The 15,780-nt window shown below is 43.9% G+C and overlaps 1 protein-coding gene across 2 annotated transcripts in view; it reads left to right on the forward strand.

The window, feature by feature from the left end:
- Nucleotides 1-15,780, forward strand: part of LOC144823772 (transcription elongation factor A protein 3-like) — a 271,048-nt gene that overhangs the window by 162,832 nt on the left and 92,436 nt on the right. For both annotated transcript variants that reach the window (XM_078682586.1, XM_078682585.1), the window contains one exon: nt 2,368-2,445. In XM_078682586.1, coding sequence (XP_078538712.1) covers nt 2,368-2,445 — 78 coding nt within the window. The remainder of the gene's footprint in view (nt 1-2,367; nt 2,446-15,780) is intronic.

Genomic DNA, 15,780 nt, shown 5'->3' on the forward strand with positions numbered 1-15,780 from the left:
GACCTATATATTTGCTTTTTGCTTGGATTGTTTGTTCGTGTTGGTTCTGGTTACATTAAGTAGGTGTCTTTGGTGCCCTATGACAGATTTCTGTCTCTGTCTGCTCATTATTCAGATTTACTTTTTTTCGTGTTCCCTTGCTCCTGTGGTAGAGAGTCCAACCCTAAAGAGATCTCTATGCATTTTTTTAAATTGTCAGACAAGAGCAAAGCTCTGAATGCGTAACAGAAAGGATTGGTGGTACCCTGTTTTTCTTATTTATGGAAAGAGGTCTCTTCTTGTTTATTTATATTTATTTATTTGTGCAATTTGTATAGTGCACACATATCCGAAGGTGTCTCGGCGCTGTAAAGACAGTAGAGCAAACTGTTGGAATGATTGATTACAGGTTGAAAAGCCACGTTTTCACCAGCTTCCTAAAATAGGAAGGATGGGGCTGGCCCTAATATGAAGAGGTAAGGTATTCCATAATTTTGCAACCGCAAGCGTCTGTCACCCCATGATGATTTCTTTATACGAGGAACAGTTCGGAGGCGAGCTGAGGAGGAGCTCAAGGATCTGTTAGGGATGTAAAGGCATAATGATCTTCTCAAAAACTCAGGACCAGAGTTGTTGATTGCCCTGTATGCAATGCAGAGAGCCTTAAATTTGATTTGGTTCCCGACCGACAACCAATGAAGTTGGCGTATAATCGGAGAGACAGATTTAAACTTGGGCGTGCCTGAGAGTATTCTGGCTGCTGAGTTTTGAACCAATTGCAGCTTATTCAAAACTTTCTCCTTATAATTCAGAAGGAGGCCATTGCAATAATCGATCTTAGATAAGACCAGTGTGCACATAAGGATTTTTCCTGCGCTAAGAGGGACGAAAGGGAGGAGTTTCCTAATCATTCTTAGGGTGAAGAAAGATGAGGACACCGCTGCGTTTGCTTGGTGTATGAATGAGAGCTTATCATCAAACATCACTCCCAAATTCCTAACCTTAATGACTGGTTGTGGAGGGGGACCCATCTCAGTTGGCCACCAAGTTGGGGACCAGCTGGGGGATAAACTGCTGAAAGTCATTACCTCACCACACTCTAGAGTGCTTCAGTTTGAGCTTTTTTGGCCTTGCGCAAGTTGGACACATCACAGCGGGCTCATCTATTTCTATTCTAATTGCCTGGGTCTGAGACATCATAGGTCAAGCCTGTTTTGTTTTAGGCGAAGGTCAATAAAGCGGGGTCTGTTTTAAAGCTTAGATGTGATAAGCCTTTCCAAACTTAGGGTTGAGGGTCCATACTCCTGGTCACTGCTCAGATAACATATTTCCATGAGAAAGAACGCATTGTTCGATGTTACACATTTGTTCAAGCACCCCCCACCACCTAATTCCAAAAAGTTTATAATGTTCATTATGATTATTTACACACAATAGGAAAAAACAAACTATTATACAGTTTGTTCATAATACTCTTCGCTAGCAGCCTATGTTGGTACTGAAAGGACAACTGTACCTCCCTGGATCCAGGGACAGTACAAAGTTGAAGCAGCTCCTGTGCCTTAAAAAGCAAAAATACACTTCTCTGGGTAGTAAGGTGTTTATAGATAGTCTCTGGCTCAATTAGTACTAATTGAGCCAGGCGACTTTACCCAGGACGTTTCTTGCCCCTGCTGTTTACAGCACAGGAGGTGCCTTATCTTCTAACTGTCCCTGGATATAGGAGGGTAGAGTTGTCTCTCAGCACCAACACTATTTACAATCCTTCAACTATCTATAAACACCTTACTACCCAGAGAAGTTTATTTTCACTTTTGAAGGCACAGGAGCCGCTTCAACTTTGAACTGTCCCTCGATCTAGGGGGGTACAGTTGTCCTTTCAGTCCCAACACAGGCTACTATTCGTCTAGAATCTTCGTACTATTACCAATTACACTTAAAGGCCCATACTCACTTCTTATAGCCCTGATGAAGTCCACACCAATTGGACGAAATGCATCAGCTGTTTGGCTGTTGTTTTATTGAATAAGAAGAATAAAGAAAACTTGCATAATATCTACAGTGAATGGACAGAATTATTACCTTTTGGTGATGGTGGTGCACACCACATTTGTGTTAAGTTTGACATTGGTCTTGGAGACTGCTCCTTGGAAACGGCAGGATCAGTGAAGATGCACATCTCTTGAGCTTTCAGACTGATAATGATGGACTCTTGGGATATTATTTGTGGGGATCTACGTCACAAGCACACAGTGGTTTGCTTGTTAGGCTTGCTGTTTCATGTTTGTAAGTGTACAATCAGTATAGTCATTCAACTATTCATTAAACAACAAAAACTGCAAAACCTGAATTCTTGCACTGACATTACTTTCTTTCCTTGGCTTCCAGGAAACAATCCTCTGGCTCCAATCCCACAGCATCGCCCCCGGACTCTCGGAAGAACTCCTCTGATGGAAAGGAAGAGAGGTAGACAAGGCAATCACTTTGGAGAAAGTGGATGCAATGTGTTTAAGGGAGTCACATGTTCACAACTTCTAACACTGCTGCATTCATTGTGTCTCATCCTGGGAGATCACCATGCCATACACATATCCTAGGGACATTGAGTTTCTGAACCATTCTTAATCAATCAGAGATTTTAGCAATGGGCCAGATGTACAAAAAAAGGTGTAACTTACATCCGTTGTAAATTGTGTCTACTTTTGATAGTAAAATACACATGTTTAAGTAATTCCTACTTAGAGAGCCATAATGTGGCTGTTGGAAGAATCAGGTATGAGTTTACTGTATTCATGAAATAACTACACCTATGCATATTTTCTGACTGTACTTGGGCATATTCTGTGCACTACATGAAATATGTCTCTTTGTGGTGAGGATAATACACATTTTTTAACGTAACTTATAAAATTCGTTTACTTTACAGCAGAAAAAAAGTTTTATGTAACTTGTATTCTTTCTACACTCGTTTACTTGCTTAGGCTAAATACTACAATTTCTTTAAATTTGTATGCTTAAGTATCTTCCAAGTCTGTTTCTCACAGACACTCAACTTGGTGTATTAATTACATACATGTAAATTATACCTTACTCCAGACATAAGCCTCACGTGGAGAGAGCCTTTATATCAAGCCAGATGTTTCAGTGGACTTCTATTGCTCAATCTTAATGCAATTTTAAGACGAATTCTGTCCTAAATCAGAATCCATATTGGATAATCACGTAATTTCCTGTCACATTCCTAAAATAACTTGGGATCATTTTTCGAGTCGACAAAGTTACCAATAATAATCAAGTTGAGAGCTCAGACTCCAACACATATTGACCAGCACATGGTCTTCTGCCTCTCGCATCATGATGTGGCAGAGTGTTGGACCTAGGGAGCAGAAGTAATAGTCACCGGGCATGCTGTCTTTCAGAGATAATCTTTGAGTTGGGGGAGGTGCTGTTTTAGAATTTTTTTAATACATCAAGGTTAGTTGTTGATCAGACTTCCATTAAGAAGATGTCCCTTCGAGCAGGAACTAATGGTGGATAATGGATATTTTGACACAGCTAGGTGATTATTGATTTGCGATTTAAAAGGGCAGTTGGGGAATATTGGATGGAGGGGGAAATGTGTGGACCAACTTACATGCTAAGTAAGGTGATCTTGGGCAGTGGTTGTGTCATGTGGTAAATATTTTAGTAATTTACCTTGATCGGAATTTCTATAATATCAATAAGGTCAAGCATGAAGAGCAGAGTCCGTGGTGGTTAGAATTCAGGGTCTTTATTCAGTAACTCGAGTTAAGGGAGAGCTCCGTCACCTAAGGAGGCTCGGGAATAGTCTCTACTTTAATCAATGAAAACATGGTATTTATACATTTCTGGACATAGAAAAGAGGAAGGAGGTTCCCTTGAGCAAATTTCAGTTACTTGTGTTGTAATCATACAGAAGTCATGGCAGAAGCGACGTAACTGTGTCATAATCGTGAGGAAGTCATGGCAGAGGCAGAGTGTTGGGAAATAACCCTAGGCTGGTTCCTTAGGTAAGAGAGAGAAATGGTCGTGACAGGATGTCTGGTGTCATGTCTTAGCAAACAGGAGCTAGTTTCTCTGAATCGGTTGTCGTGTCTTGGCAAACGGGCTTATTTCTTGGAATCGGCCTGACCATAAGAGTGTGTGGTTACAACAGGGGCTCGTTTCTCGGAATCGGCTTGACCATAAGAATGTATGGTTGCAGTTAGAGGAAGAAATGTGTTGTGTGCAACCTTACGTTTATGTGCCCGAGTTTTCTAGTTACCATCATGATGAGCTCGGGACGTGAAAGAGAGGGTGTATAATGGGACATAAATAACGAAAAATATCCACTTTCCACATTCCCTCCTTGTCCCATAATATACCCTTTTAAGATTGTCTTTCTTAATCTACCTCTATGTTCATTAGGTTGTCCACTTGTTCCTGCAACATGATCCTTTCCTTCTCTTTCTTTCTAGTTTGGGGTCTGGGAATGCAGGTAGTGATACAGAAACTACAGAGTGCTCGGCCACACTGAATACAGAGGCAACAGGTGAAGAGAATGGCTAGAGCAAGACCTATGATTGTAAGTGCCTTCCATCCCCATGAGGACAGGAGGCCCCAGAGCCATCCCGTCAGGGACCAGGCATCAGTGTCTGTATCTAATTTTCTGGAAAGTACATGAAGGCGGGAAATAGCGGAATACACCGAGGGTGCATTATCTGGAATATATATACAACAGCTGGACCCAATCAATTCACATACGCCACCACGGTCGGCCAATATAATATCTAGAACCATGCGGTTATGCAACGTCATGAGTCTGTCGGCAGCCATCTCAGCTGTGATGTTGTTTAATGCACCAGCTGTTTCGTTTATGGCTCCCTGGACTACACGAGTCAGTTGCCTTATGTGGCGGCTGTTGATCATGGGCCCCCAGAAAGGGATGATTCCTTTAAAGAAATCGCCAGCCTCTTGGTCCGCTGTATCTTCAGCATCTATGGCCCCCCTTTGCCGTCTATTAATTACGGTCGGAGGGTCACTTAGATGGTAATCTGCTGGAGCGGTGTAGGTAGGGGGGAGGAGAAATGCAATGTAGCACTTCCCGGACCAGCCTTGAGGTAGCCAAGTACGTGTGTGAGGTCCCCAGATAAAATAGGTGTTGGGGGCAGTGGCCATCGTTGGGAAATTTAGGTCAGGTAGGGTGTATGTCTTATTACACTCACTTTCTCCCATTTTCTGACCCTTGCCCTTTCCTCTTACACAGAATAGGCCCTTATGGGGCACGGCCCATCCTCCCTGTTCTGTCTGTCTCCTTTGGACCGAAAACGTTTCCCTAAAGGAGGTAGTGTCGTTAAAAAGGGAATAACTGGTATTTTCATTATTATCTGCTCGTCCCCATATCGCGGTGAAATTTACCATCTTTTCAACAGCTCGTACTGTCTTTGTTTTTATCTCGTTCCAGGAACTATTGTTCTTGGCCTTGATCTCAGGAATGTTTCTAACAGAAGCGGAGAATATCATAGAGAATGCATAGGTAGATCCAGCATAGCCAAAAGGGAGAGGGATAAAAGACATTCCTCCATGTACGGAATGTGGCATTAAACCACAGACCCAACAGTTGGTTTTGTTAATAACCATTTGGTGTTGGTGGAGTGTGGAGATGAATGTGTTATTGGAAAATTATTTTCTTTTATTTTCGAGATGTGGAGGAAGATCTACATGTGAATGCATAGTGGTGTTGTTCAAAAGCGTGGGGGAAGAAGGTGGGAAAGCTAGATGAAGGAACCAACCTAGGCAAGCCGTGATACAGAAAATAAAAATCATTAGGGATAGAAAGATCGAAACTTTGTTATGCAATAATTTTACGCATTTAAACATATTTTCCATGTTTGGCTGCTAGTCTCAGTCAATTATGCATACGTGACCGGACACTTCCCAACAACCGCTTCACCAAAACTACGTCTTGGACTTAATTAGCTGCCGGTAGGTCGAGGTCAGATGCAATGTCTCTAGCTTGTTTCTGATGGGATCGCAGCAGCGATCTGTACTCCACTTGAGGGGAAAGTTCAGGAAGGGGTGAAATAAAGTCTGTCGTTTCAGTGTCTATATTCTCGGGATCAGCAACAATGTCAGTAGGAGTTGGTCCGAAGAATTTCTTACAATGGCTGGCATGGAGCCACCCTTTTCTTCCTTCCACTTTGACTGCAGTTCTCGTCGTGAGTAGCACCAGCTTGGGAGACGTCCACCTTCTTTCCAGGGGACTGGCGCGATCAAAATTACGTACCAGGATACAATCCCCAGGTTGGATGGTGTGTTCCTCGGGCGTTGTTTTGTCTGGAAAGGCTGCAGTCACCTGTGAACGACAAGAACGTAGTGCAGATATCAAGGAAGCTAGGTAATCTCACAGAACATTAGAATCAATGTCAGTTAACTTTTTAGGGGATGGGACACCCCAGATATTCGGAGGTCTCCCATATGTGACCTCATAGGGCGACAGACCCGTCCGGGAATGTGCCTCCATTCGCATGTAGAAGAGAGCAACCGGAAGGGCTGTAACCCAGTCTATTTGTTTGTCAGCACATATTTTAGCTAGTTTGGTCTTTAGAGTCTGATTGTGTCGTTCGACTAGGCCTGCTGCCTGGGGGTGTCGAACACAGTGGAATTTCCAGGTGTATCCTAACAGTAAGGAGACAGCCTCCATTAGTTTAGAGGAGAATGGTTGTCCGTTGTCAGAGTATATGACTCTTGGCAACCCATATCGGGGGAAAAATTCCCTCACCAATTGTTTAGCTGTCATCTGGGCACCTTAGTCTGGGACGGGGTATGCTTCAGTCCATGGGGTAAGGTACAGACTACTACGAGGACATACTTATGTCCTCGATATCTTTCCATTTGTATGTAGTCCATTTGGAGGACTTCAAAGGGGTAATTTGGAGGGTGGATCCCTCCTTGTTCAACCGAGACACTTTTCCCTGGATTGAACTGACAGCAAATCATACAGGTTCGTACTTTTTGTTTGGCCGCTGAGCGCAGAGGTTTGTTATGCCATACCAAATTTAGACTGTCCAGCATCCCTTTTTCTCCTAGATGTGCGGGACCGTGGGCAGTTTCTATGATTACAGGAACCATTATGTCAGGGAGAAACCATTTGGACCTATCCTTTGTTACCCAACCCTGATCTGTGTGAGAACCTCCCTCTTCTTCCCATTTTCTCTTTTCGGTCTCTGTAGCTTGGTTTTGGATGTCTACTACATCTTTGGTAGGATTGATAACTGGATAAACAGTCTTGATGGAAATTTCAGTGTTCAGTGTTCCTGTCTGAGCAGCGTGTTTAGCTGTGGCATCCGCCAGAGCATTACCTCTGGTGACAAAGTCCATGACTTTTGTGTGTGCTTTGCATTTCAGTTTAGCTACTTCTGCGGGCCTGTGTATTGATTCTAGTAGCTGAAAAATAAGATCCCCATGCTGTATCTTAGTTCCATGAGAGGTCCGAAAACCTCTCTCTTTCCACAAAATTCCAAAGTTGTGGACTACCCGAACGCATATTGCGAATCGGTGTAGATGTTAACCCGTTTTCCTTTTGACCACTCGCATGCTAGTGTAAGAGCTATGAGTTCTGCTGCTTGGGCTGAATGTACGGGTATTTTGGCTGCCAGGAGGACTGTATTTTCTGTAGTGACAGCATAAGCTGCTGAAAGTTCGCCTGTTTGGAGGCGCATACAGGAACCATCTACGAACAGTGTGTGTTCTGGTGCACTTAAAGGTACATCTACAAGATCAGACCGGGGCTTTGTGACTAGTTCGACTATCTCTAAGCAGTCGTGGGTTTGGTTGTCTACTGGAACAGTGGGCTGCAGCGTAGCTGGGTAGAGGATATTGCATTGTTTGATGATAATGTGGGGTTGGAATAATGTAACTTCATAACCTGAGAGACGAGCTATGGTCAAGTGTTGTTCTGTGCCCTATTCAAAAGTAATTCTACTGCATGTGGGACATGCACTTCAAGAGAATGTCCTAGCACAATGGAGTCACTTTGTCGAATTGCCAGAGCCGTAGCTGCAACAGATTTTAAACAGGCAGGCAAGCCTTGTGCAACAGGGTCGAGAGTACTGGAGAAATAAGCACAGGGGCGATGTTTGTTGGCCTGTGTTTGTGTGAGCACTGATAGGGCTGTACCTTCCCGTTCCGTGACGAAGAGGACAAAAGGTTTGGCGTAATCTGGTGTAGCTAAGACAGGTGCAGAGCATAATGCTTGTTTAAGGGTGTCAAAAGCAAAAGTATGATCAGGTGTCCATGGCAATGGAGAAGAGGTGGCAAAATCGGAGGTCGTTAATTGTATCGGGGGTTTGGCCAAATAGGCGAACTGGGGGATCCACTGCCTACAATAGGAAATGAGGCCAATAAAGGCACGGACTTCTTTTTGTGTCTTCGGGACAGGAATGTTAAAAATGAGTTGGATTCTTTCAGGTGTGAGTGCCCTACCCTCCTTTGACAGCAGGTGTCCTAAGTATGCCACCTGCTGTAAACACAATTGCAATTTAGAGGGTGATACTTTGTGGCCATGTTGTGCAAGGAACATTAGGACAATTCGTGAGGCTTGTTCGCATTCCGGTTCGGAACGTGCGGTGATCCGTAAGTCGTCGACATATTGTAACAATGTCGTAGTGGAGGGTAGAACAATGTCATCCAACTGTCTTTTAAGTGCTTGACTGTAGATACTGGGACTTTCTGTATACCCTTGAGGTGCTCTTGTGAAACAGAAACTACGACCTTGTAATGAGAATCCGAATAGGTACTGACTGTCTGGATGAATGGGTATACTGAAGAAAGCATTTTTGAGGTCAATGACGGTAAAATGTGTGGCATCAGGATCTATAGCTGTTAGCAGAGTACTGATGTCTGAGACCACAGGGTATTGTGGTATCACACATTTATTGAGCTCACGTAAGTCAACCACAAGTCTGTAAACTGGTGGTGCACCGTCATCTGTTTTCTTGCGCACTGGCAGAACTGGCGAAATACATATATTGGAAGGTACCTCTCTGACTACACGGGAGGTACCAACAGTCTGAATTCAATGAATCTAATGGAACCTAGTAGTGTCCCACATTCGTACTGAGACCACAAAGTTAGTCCAGAGAAATAACATTGTTATACCAGAAATAGTGAGAAGGAGAAAATACTGAGTCTGAAGAACTAGAAAAAGTAGAAAAAAGTACCCATCAGCCCACTCAAAAGTGGAATCTCGTCATCTGGGTTGCTTGTGTTCAAGGATGGTGTCCTGTAGGCTCCTCCTCAGGGAGAGTCTGAGGCTACCTAGTTTAGGACCCAATGGTCAAGCATTCGACCAAAAGATGACAGTGTGTGAGCGGAAGGGGCAAAGGTTGCAGTGCTCGAAAGAAGAAAAAAGGGAAATGATCCACGTGATTTAAAAATACCTATTTTGATGTCATAAGAAAAATCTTTATTGGGTCTGACCATCAATGTGGTATCATTAAAAGCAGTATAATGATAGCATGCAAGGAATTGCTATCCACCATGTGTGTTATTTGGTCAACATGTTTCAGCCTTCAACGGCTTTCGTCAGGACCTATGATGTACTACTGCAACACTTACTCAATGTGATGTGATGCGAGATCTACACCCGCTTTCCAATTTCTAAAAGAGAATTGGTGTATCTTCTCCTGTATATACAATGTGGGAAACAAAAACAAGACAGGATTAAGAGTATACACATCTGTCGCATGTACCTCATGTCTCTGTGTAAGTTACATTTTTAATTAAATGGTATTCACTCACCCTGGTTGGAGGGAGAAAGAACCTCACCTCACCTGGCAACTGCTCAGGATAAAGGGGGCCACGCACTAAAAATAAGCGCATAGATCTGAAGTTAACACCAGATTCAGACTTTAACAGTCACAAAAAATTAATTTAAAGGCATTTCATCAGTGATACAATGAAGGCAATATGGCAGGCCTAAGGATGAGGAGGCGTCTAACTGAACTTCCTGGTTTGGCTTAACTGAGCTGTCTCGCATAGTGATTAAAGCAGCAGAGTAAACAGATATCAGGAACAGTGGACGCCTTCTTATGAACTGTAAAATAATTACTTCCCCAGTATGAGATCTAACAGTTACAGCAGTAGTCTATCTAAACCGTCTATCTGAACACAGCCACCTCCTAGTATGGTACCAAACCGCGATCACTCACCTCTCCGTCGTTGCCTCGGGTTAGAAACTGAGCCGAGGGGGAGGTGGTGACGCAGAGTTGTGCACGTGATTTTATCCGTGCATAGCGGACTTTGGAGGGAACTAAAGGGAGCAATCCTCTGATTGGCTCAATGAGTGTTAGTGGTCTAGGCCAATGGAAGTCTACCCTTCGTTTGGCAACTCCGGGAAGGGCTATCTGAGGCGGTTGTGTGATTGCTTCCGTGAGTGCCAATAGGAATCAGTGCCTGATGGGCCATTCTGGTATTAGCGCATTGCGGACTTGAAAGGGAACTGGTGTTAGTTCAGTGTCGTTAGTCCGTTCATAATTAAAAACACGTGTCCCACAGGTTCTGAGAAAAGGGAGGTGTATCTGATAACGCATGCGAGTGTTAGTGGTCTGGGCCAATGGAAGCATGCCCTTCGTTTGGCGACTCCAGGAAGGGTTATCTAAGGCGGTTGTGTGATTGGTTCCGTAAGGACCAATAGGAATCAGTGCCTGGCGGGCCATTTTTGTTGTTAGCGCGTATCGGACTTGAAAGGGAACTGATACTAATTCAGTGCCGTTAGACCGTTCATAACTAAAAACAAAAAACACATGTCCCGTAGGTTCTGAGAAAAGGGAGTAGTATCTAACAAAGCATGCGTCCGCATGCAAACTCATTTGATTGGTTGTCTGCTTGCGTGGGCAGAGACAGACAAAACCCAATGTAAACAAATGCAATTAAAAGAGATGACACATGTTCATGCAATCTCTTGAGACTTATATGCATATGTTCCTGCACACATGTTGAGGTGTTAACCAGCACATATGAAAATCGTAAAAATACTACGGTGACCTCGCGTAGTGAGAGAGATATGTCGGTTGTAAGGCTGCGGTGATGGGGCAGCCAGTGCCCAGTCTCAACATGTGGGTTGTTAGGTCAGTAGTGTACTGAAGGTAAACAAATAAAATAAAAGGCAGTTAGTATCAGTTCCCTTTCAAGTCCGATACGCGCTAACAACAAAAATGGCCCGCCAGGCACTGATTCCTATTGGTCCTTACGGAACCAATCACACAACCGCCTTAGATAACCCTTCCCGGAGTCGCCAAACGAAGGGCATGCTTCCATTGGCCCAGACCACTAACACTCGCATGCGTTATCAGATACACCTCCCTTTTCTCAGAACCTGTGGGTCACGTGTTTTTAATTATGAACGGACTAACGACACTGAACTAACACCAGTTCCCTTTCAAGTCCGCAATGCGCTAATACCAGAATGGCCCGTCAGGCACTGATTCCTATTGGCCCTCACGGAAGCAATCACACAACCGCCTCAGATAGCCCTTCCCGGAGTTGCCAAACGAAGGGTAGACTTCCATTGGCCTAGACCACTAACACTCATTGAGCCAATCAGAGGATTGCTCCCTTTAGTTCCCTCCAAAGTCCGCTATGCACGGATAAAATCACGTGCACAACTCTGCTTCACCACCTCCCCCTCGGCTCAGTTTCTAACCCGAGGCAACGACGGAGAGGTGAGTGATCGCGGTTTGGTACCATACTAGGAGGTGGCTGTGTTCAGATAGACGGTTTAGATAGACTACTGCTGTAACTGTTAGATCTCATACTGGGGAAGTAATTATTTTACAGTTCATAAGAAGGCGTCCACTGTTCCTGATATCTGTTTACTCTGCTGCTTTAATCACTATGCGAGACAGCTCAGTTAAGCCAAACCAGGAAGTTCAGTTAGACGCCTCCTCATCCTTAGGCCTGCCATATTGCCTTCATTGTATCACTGATGAAATGCCTTTAAATTAATTTTTTGTGACTGTTAAAGTCTGAATCTGGAGTTAACTTCAGATCTATGCGCTTATTTTTAGTGCGTGGCCTCCTTTATCCTGAGCAGTTGCCAGGTGAGGTGAGGTTCTTTCTCCCTCCAACCAGGGTGAGTGAATACCATTTAATTAAAAATGTAACTTACACAGAGACATGAGGTACATGCGACAGATGTGTATACTCTTAATCCTGTCTTGTTTTTGTTTCCCACATTGTATATACAGGAGAAGATACACCAATTCTCTTTTAGAAATTGGAAAGCGGGTGTAGATCTCGCATCACATCACATTGAGTAAGTGTTGCAGTAGTACATCATAGGTCCTGACGAAAGCCGTTGAAGGCTGAAACATGTTGACCAAATAACACACATGGTGGATAGCAATTCCTTGCATGCTATCATTATACTGCTTTTAATGATACCACATTGATGGTCAGACCCAATAAAGTTTTTTCTTATGACATCAAAATAGGTATTTTTAAATCACGTGGATCATTTCCTTTTTTTCTTCTTTCGAGCACTGCAACCTTTGCCCCTTCCGCTCACACACTGTCATCTTTTGGTCGAATGCTTGACCATTGGGTCCTAAACTAGGTAGCCTCAGACTCTCCCTGAGGAGGAACCTACAGGACACCATCCTTGAACACAAGCAACCCAGATGACGAGATTCCACTTTTGAGTGGGCTGATGGGTACTTTTTTCTACTTTTTCTAGTTCTTCAAACTCAGTATTTTCTCCTTCTCACTATTTCTGGTATAACAATGTTATTTCTCTGGACTAACTTTGTGGTCTCAGTACGAATGTGGGACACTACTAGGTTCCATTAGATTCATTGAATTCAGACTGTTGGTACCTCCCGTGTGTTTTAACTCTCAAGTTGGGGGACTAGGTACTATTTGGTCTATAAAAACAGTTTCCCCTCGGACCCTCTACCACTCCTTTTGTCTTTTTTGTCACCTCTCTGACTACTCCTTTCTGTATCAAGTCATCGATAATCTGAATAAGGGCTTGTTCCGCATCTGGAGGTAACTTGTATTGGCAGACACGAGGTAGGACAACACCTTCCTTTAACGTGACTATGTGTGGTGTAATATCCATGAATCCTACGTCAGTTGGATCAGTAGCCCATAATGTAGCAGGAATGTCCCTTAATCTGACATCTAAATCTCGTGTGGTGAAATGACCTTTGAAATCTCGAAGGAATAGTCGAACCCCTTCCGGGGAACAGCATATCACAGCACCCAGTTCCTTTAATGTCTGGATGCCAAGTAGATTTTCGGGACAGGACTTAGTAAGTACCAAATCGGTGGAAGCTGTAAGAGGGCCAACCTGAAGTGACACTGGTTCAGAAACTTTGTTGATGACTGGTGTACCTGAAAAATCCAAGGAAATACTATTTGAGCCAGAGAGGGGTACCTTGGGAACTTCATTTGTGTTGTACTGTCGTCCTACTGGCCCCGGTGTCAATCAGAAATTTTGTTTCTTTACCTAGGAGCTTAGCATGTACATAGGGACCCTTTTGGTCGACCAGGATCAGTGGACGACTATCGTGTTCCTCCCAGCTGTCTCATGAAATCGTGGGGAATTCAGGATAGGATGACACTGGATACTGATAGAGTTGTGTGGCTAATTTAGTATCAGCTGGGGAAGTTGATGTTGGAGCAGAGGGACGAGTGGTATAGGTGCGAGGTTGTGTCTTTCCAGTAGCGATATTGTGTTGTAAGACTGGACAGTCGCGCACAAAGTGGCCAGGCTTTTTGCAATAATTACAGGTAACCCTTTCTTGTGATACTGGAGGTTGCTTATGGGTCTGAGGAATTGTATTGGTCTGGGCTACCAATACCTTCATTTTGGTATCTTTTGTCCTTCTTTTCGCTTGTTCTTGTTCGTCCCTAATTCTGTTTTGATGGTACTGGAGCATCTGAAGTGCTTGTGAAGGGGAACTAGCTTGCCAAGTGCTTTCAACTTTTAATACTCTACTTTTGATCATAGGTAAAGCATTTTCTACAAATGTTGAGACAAACAATCGATTATAGGCGTCTCCACCTGAGGAGAGACCGCTATTGATAAGAAAACATTTCTCTAATCTGGTATAATAGTCCCCTATATCCTCATCTGGTTTTTGTTTCCATGCAGAGATAGCATCCCAATCTTCCTTTTTAGTGGCCAACAACTGGGAGAGTATTTTTGGGAGAAGGCGAGGGAGTTCTAGAACCAGAGGTCCCAGGCCTTGTCCAGGATCACGAGTAGTTTCTTCTGTCTCCAAAGCTGCCCACGCTACCTTTTTCCCTTCAACCTCCCAATCTTTTCCTTTTAGTTTGTCGTATGTTCCTTGAGGCAGCAGGACTTTGAAGAGAATATTTAGATCCTTATAAGTAAAGGAGCCCATTTGAAGAATATCCTTGAGTTCCCTATGGAATCCCGTAGGATCTTTTTCATGAGAAGGGACCATTTTCTTCATCTCTAATATTTCTAGTTTTGTCAAGGGAGTATAGACAAATGTTTGTTGTAACTTTCCTGCAGAATCTACAACGGGATGTACTTCTCGGAGGGGAAATTGACCTTGGCCGTACTGAGGGGGATTTGAGTCATAAACATCAGAAAGGTATTGGACATAGCGTTGTCGCTGATCCAGGAAGATGTTGAGGAATTCTTGTCCCCTTGCCACCCACCTCCCTTCTAGACAATCTTGTAAGAGAGGATGTAACATTTTGGGCTGGTAGCCAGTGTCTTCGTACAATGTAATGAGGTGTTGGACCATATATGTAAATGTACAGGAATTTATATAGCGCAAATCACCAAGCGGTTTCTAAGCGCTTGCTTAGGGAACCCATCCTGGTATTCCCCTGTGAGATAACCCCGGCAGGGTATCCGCAAGGTGAAAGCCAGGCATCCCGCCGCGAGGGGCCGTTGTGGAGATTAAGCAAGCTATTGCCCAGAGTCGCAGAGTGTGAACCCGTGAATCGAGTAGGCACCGGAGCGAGAATTGTCTAGTCCATGGACATTTTAGGACTCAAGACCCCGCCGAGCCGGGAAATGAACCCTGGTCCCGGGCTGACCTCTGCTTCCAGGTCTGCATCCTCTAACCAGTGAGCCACACTTCTCCAATTATATATATGCTGGCTAGTCTTTGAGATGTCATAGGGAGCGATAAAAACATTTGAGCGACTATGTCAGGGCCGTATATAGAGTATTGGGACACCCAATGGGTGCTTGATCGAGCGAGTTCTTCTTCCTATGTGGTGAGTGGAGGTTCGTCATCCATCCAATCAGCCAGGGCTTTTTGTGTTTGTTGGAACGATCTATCTGAGGAAGCTGACAATTTTTCAGTCTTACTCCTGAGTCGTCCGCTACCTTGGGAACGAGGGATACGGGAAGGTACTGCTCCTTGAAAAGCAGTTCCTTCTTCCCTGTCTTCATCTGTACCCTCATTCTCTGTTTCCTGGGTAGAGGCATTCTTCTGATGTGAGTCGGAAACCTTACTGGTAAAGAGAGGGATGAAGAGATCTATTTATTTTATTTTACTATAATTTCCCGCTACCACTGCTTGATCTAGCTGAAGTAGGTCGTCGGGAACCTTTTTCCCAGTACTTGAGATCATACGGATAAAACAGGTAATCATAAATCGTGAGAGGCATTTTCTATGAGCGAAAAGTCTATTTTTAATAGCCTTTTGTAGGACTTCGAGATTTTCCCCTGTTCGGAGAGCCTCGTAAATTTTATTCAGACAACTTGTGATATTTGGTACCTCCCGTATGCTTTCTAGAGCTTCCCGTAAG

This window comes from Lissotriton helveticus, chromosome 3_1, assembly GCF_964261635.1.
Source record: "Lissotriton helveticus chromosome 3_1, aLisHel1.1, whole genome shotgun sequence".
In the NCBI taxonomy this organism is placed as follows: Eukaryota; Metazoa; Chordata; class Amphibia; order Caudata; family Salamandridae; genus Lissotriton; species Lissotriton helveticus.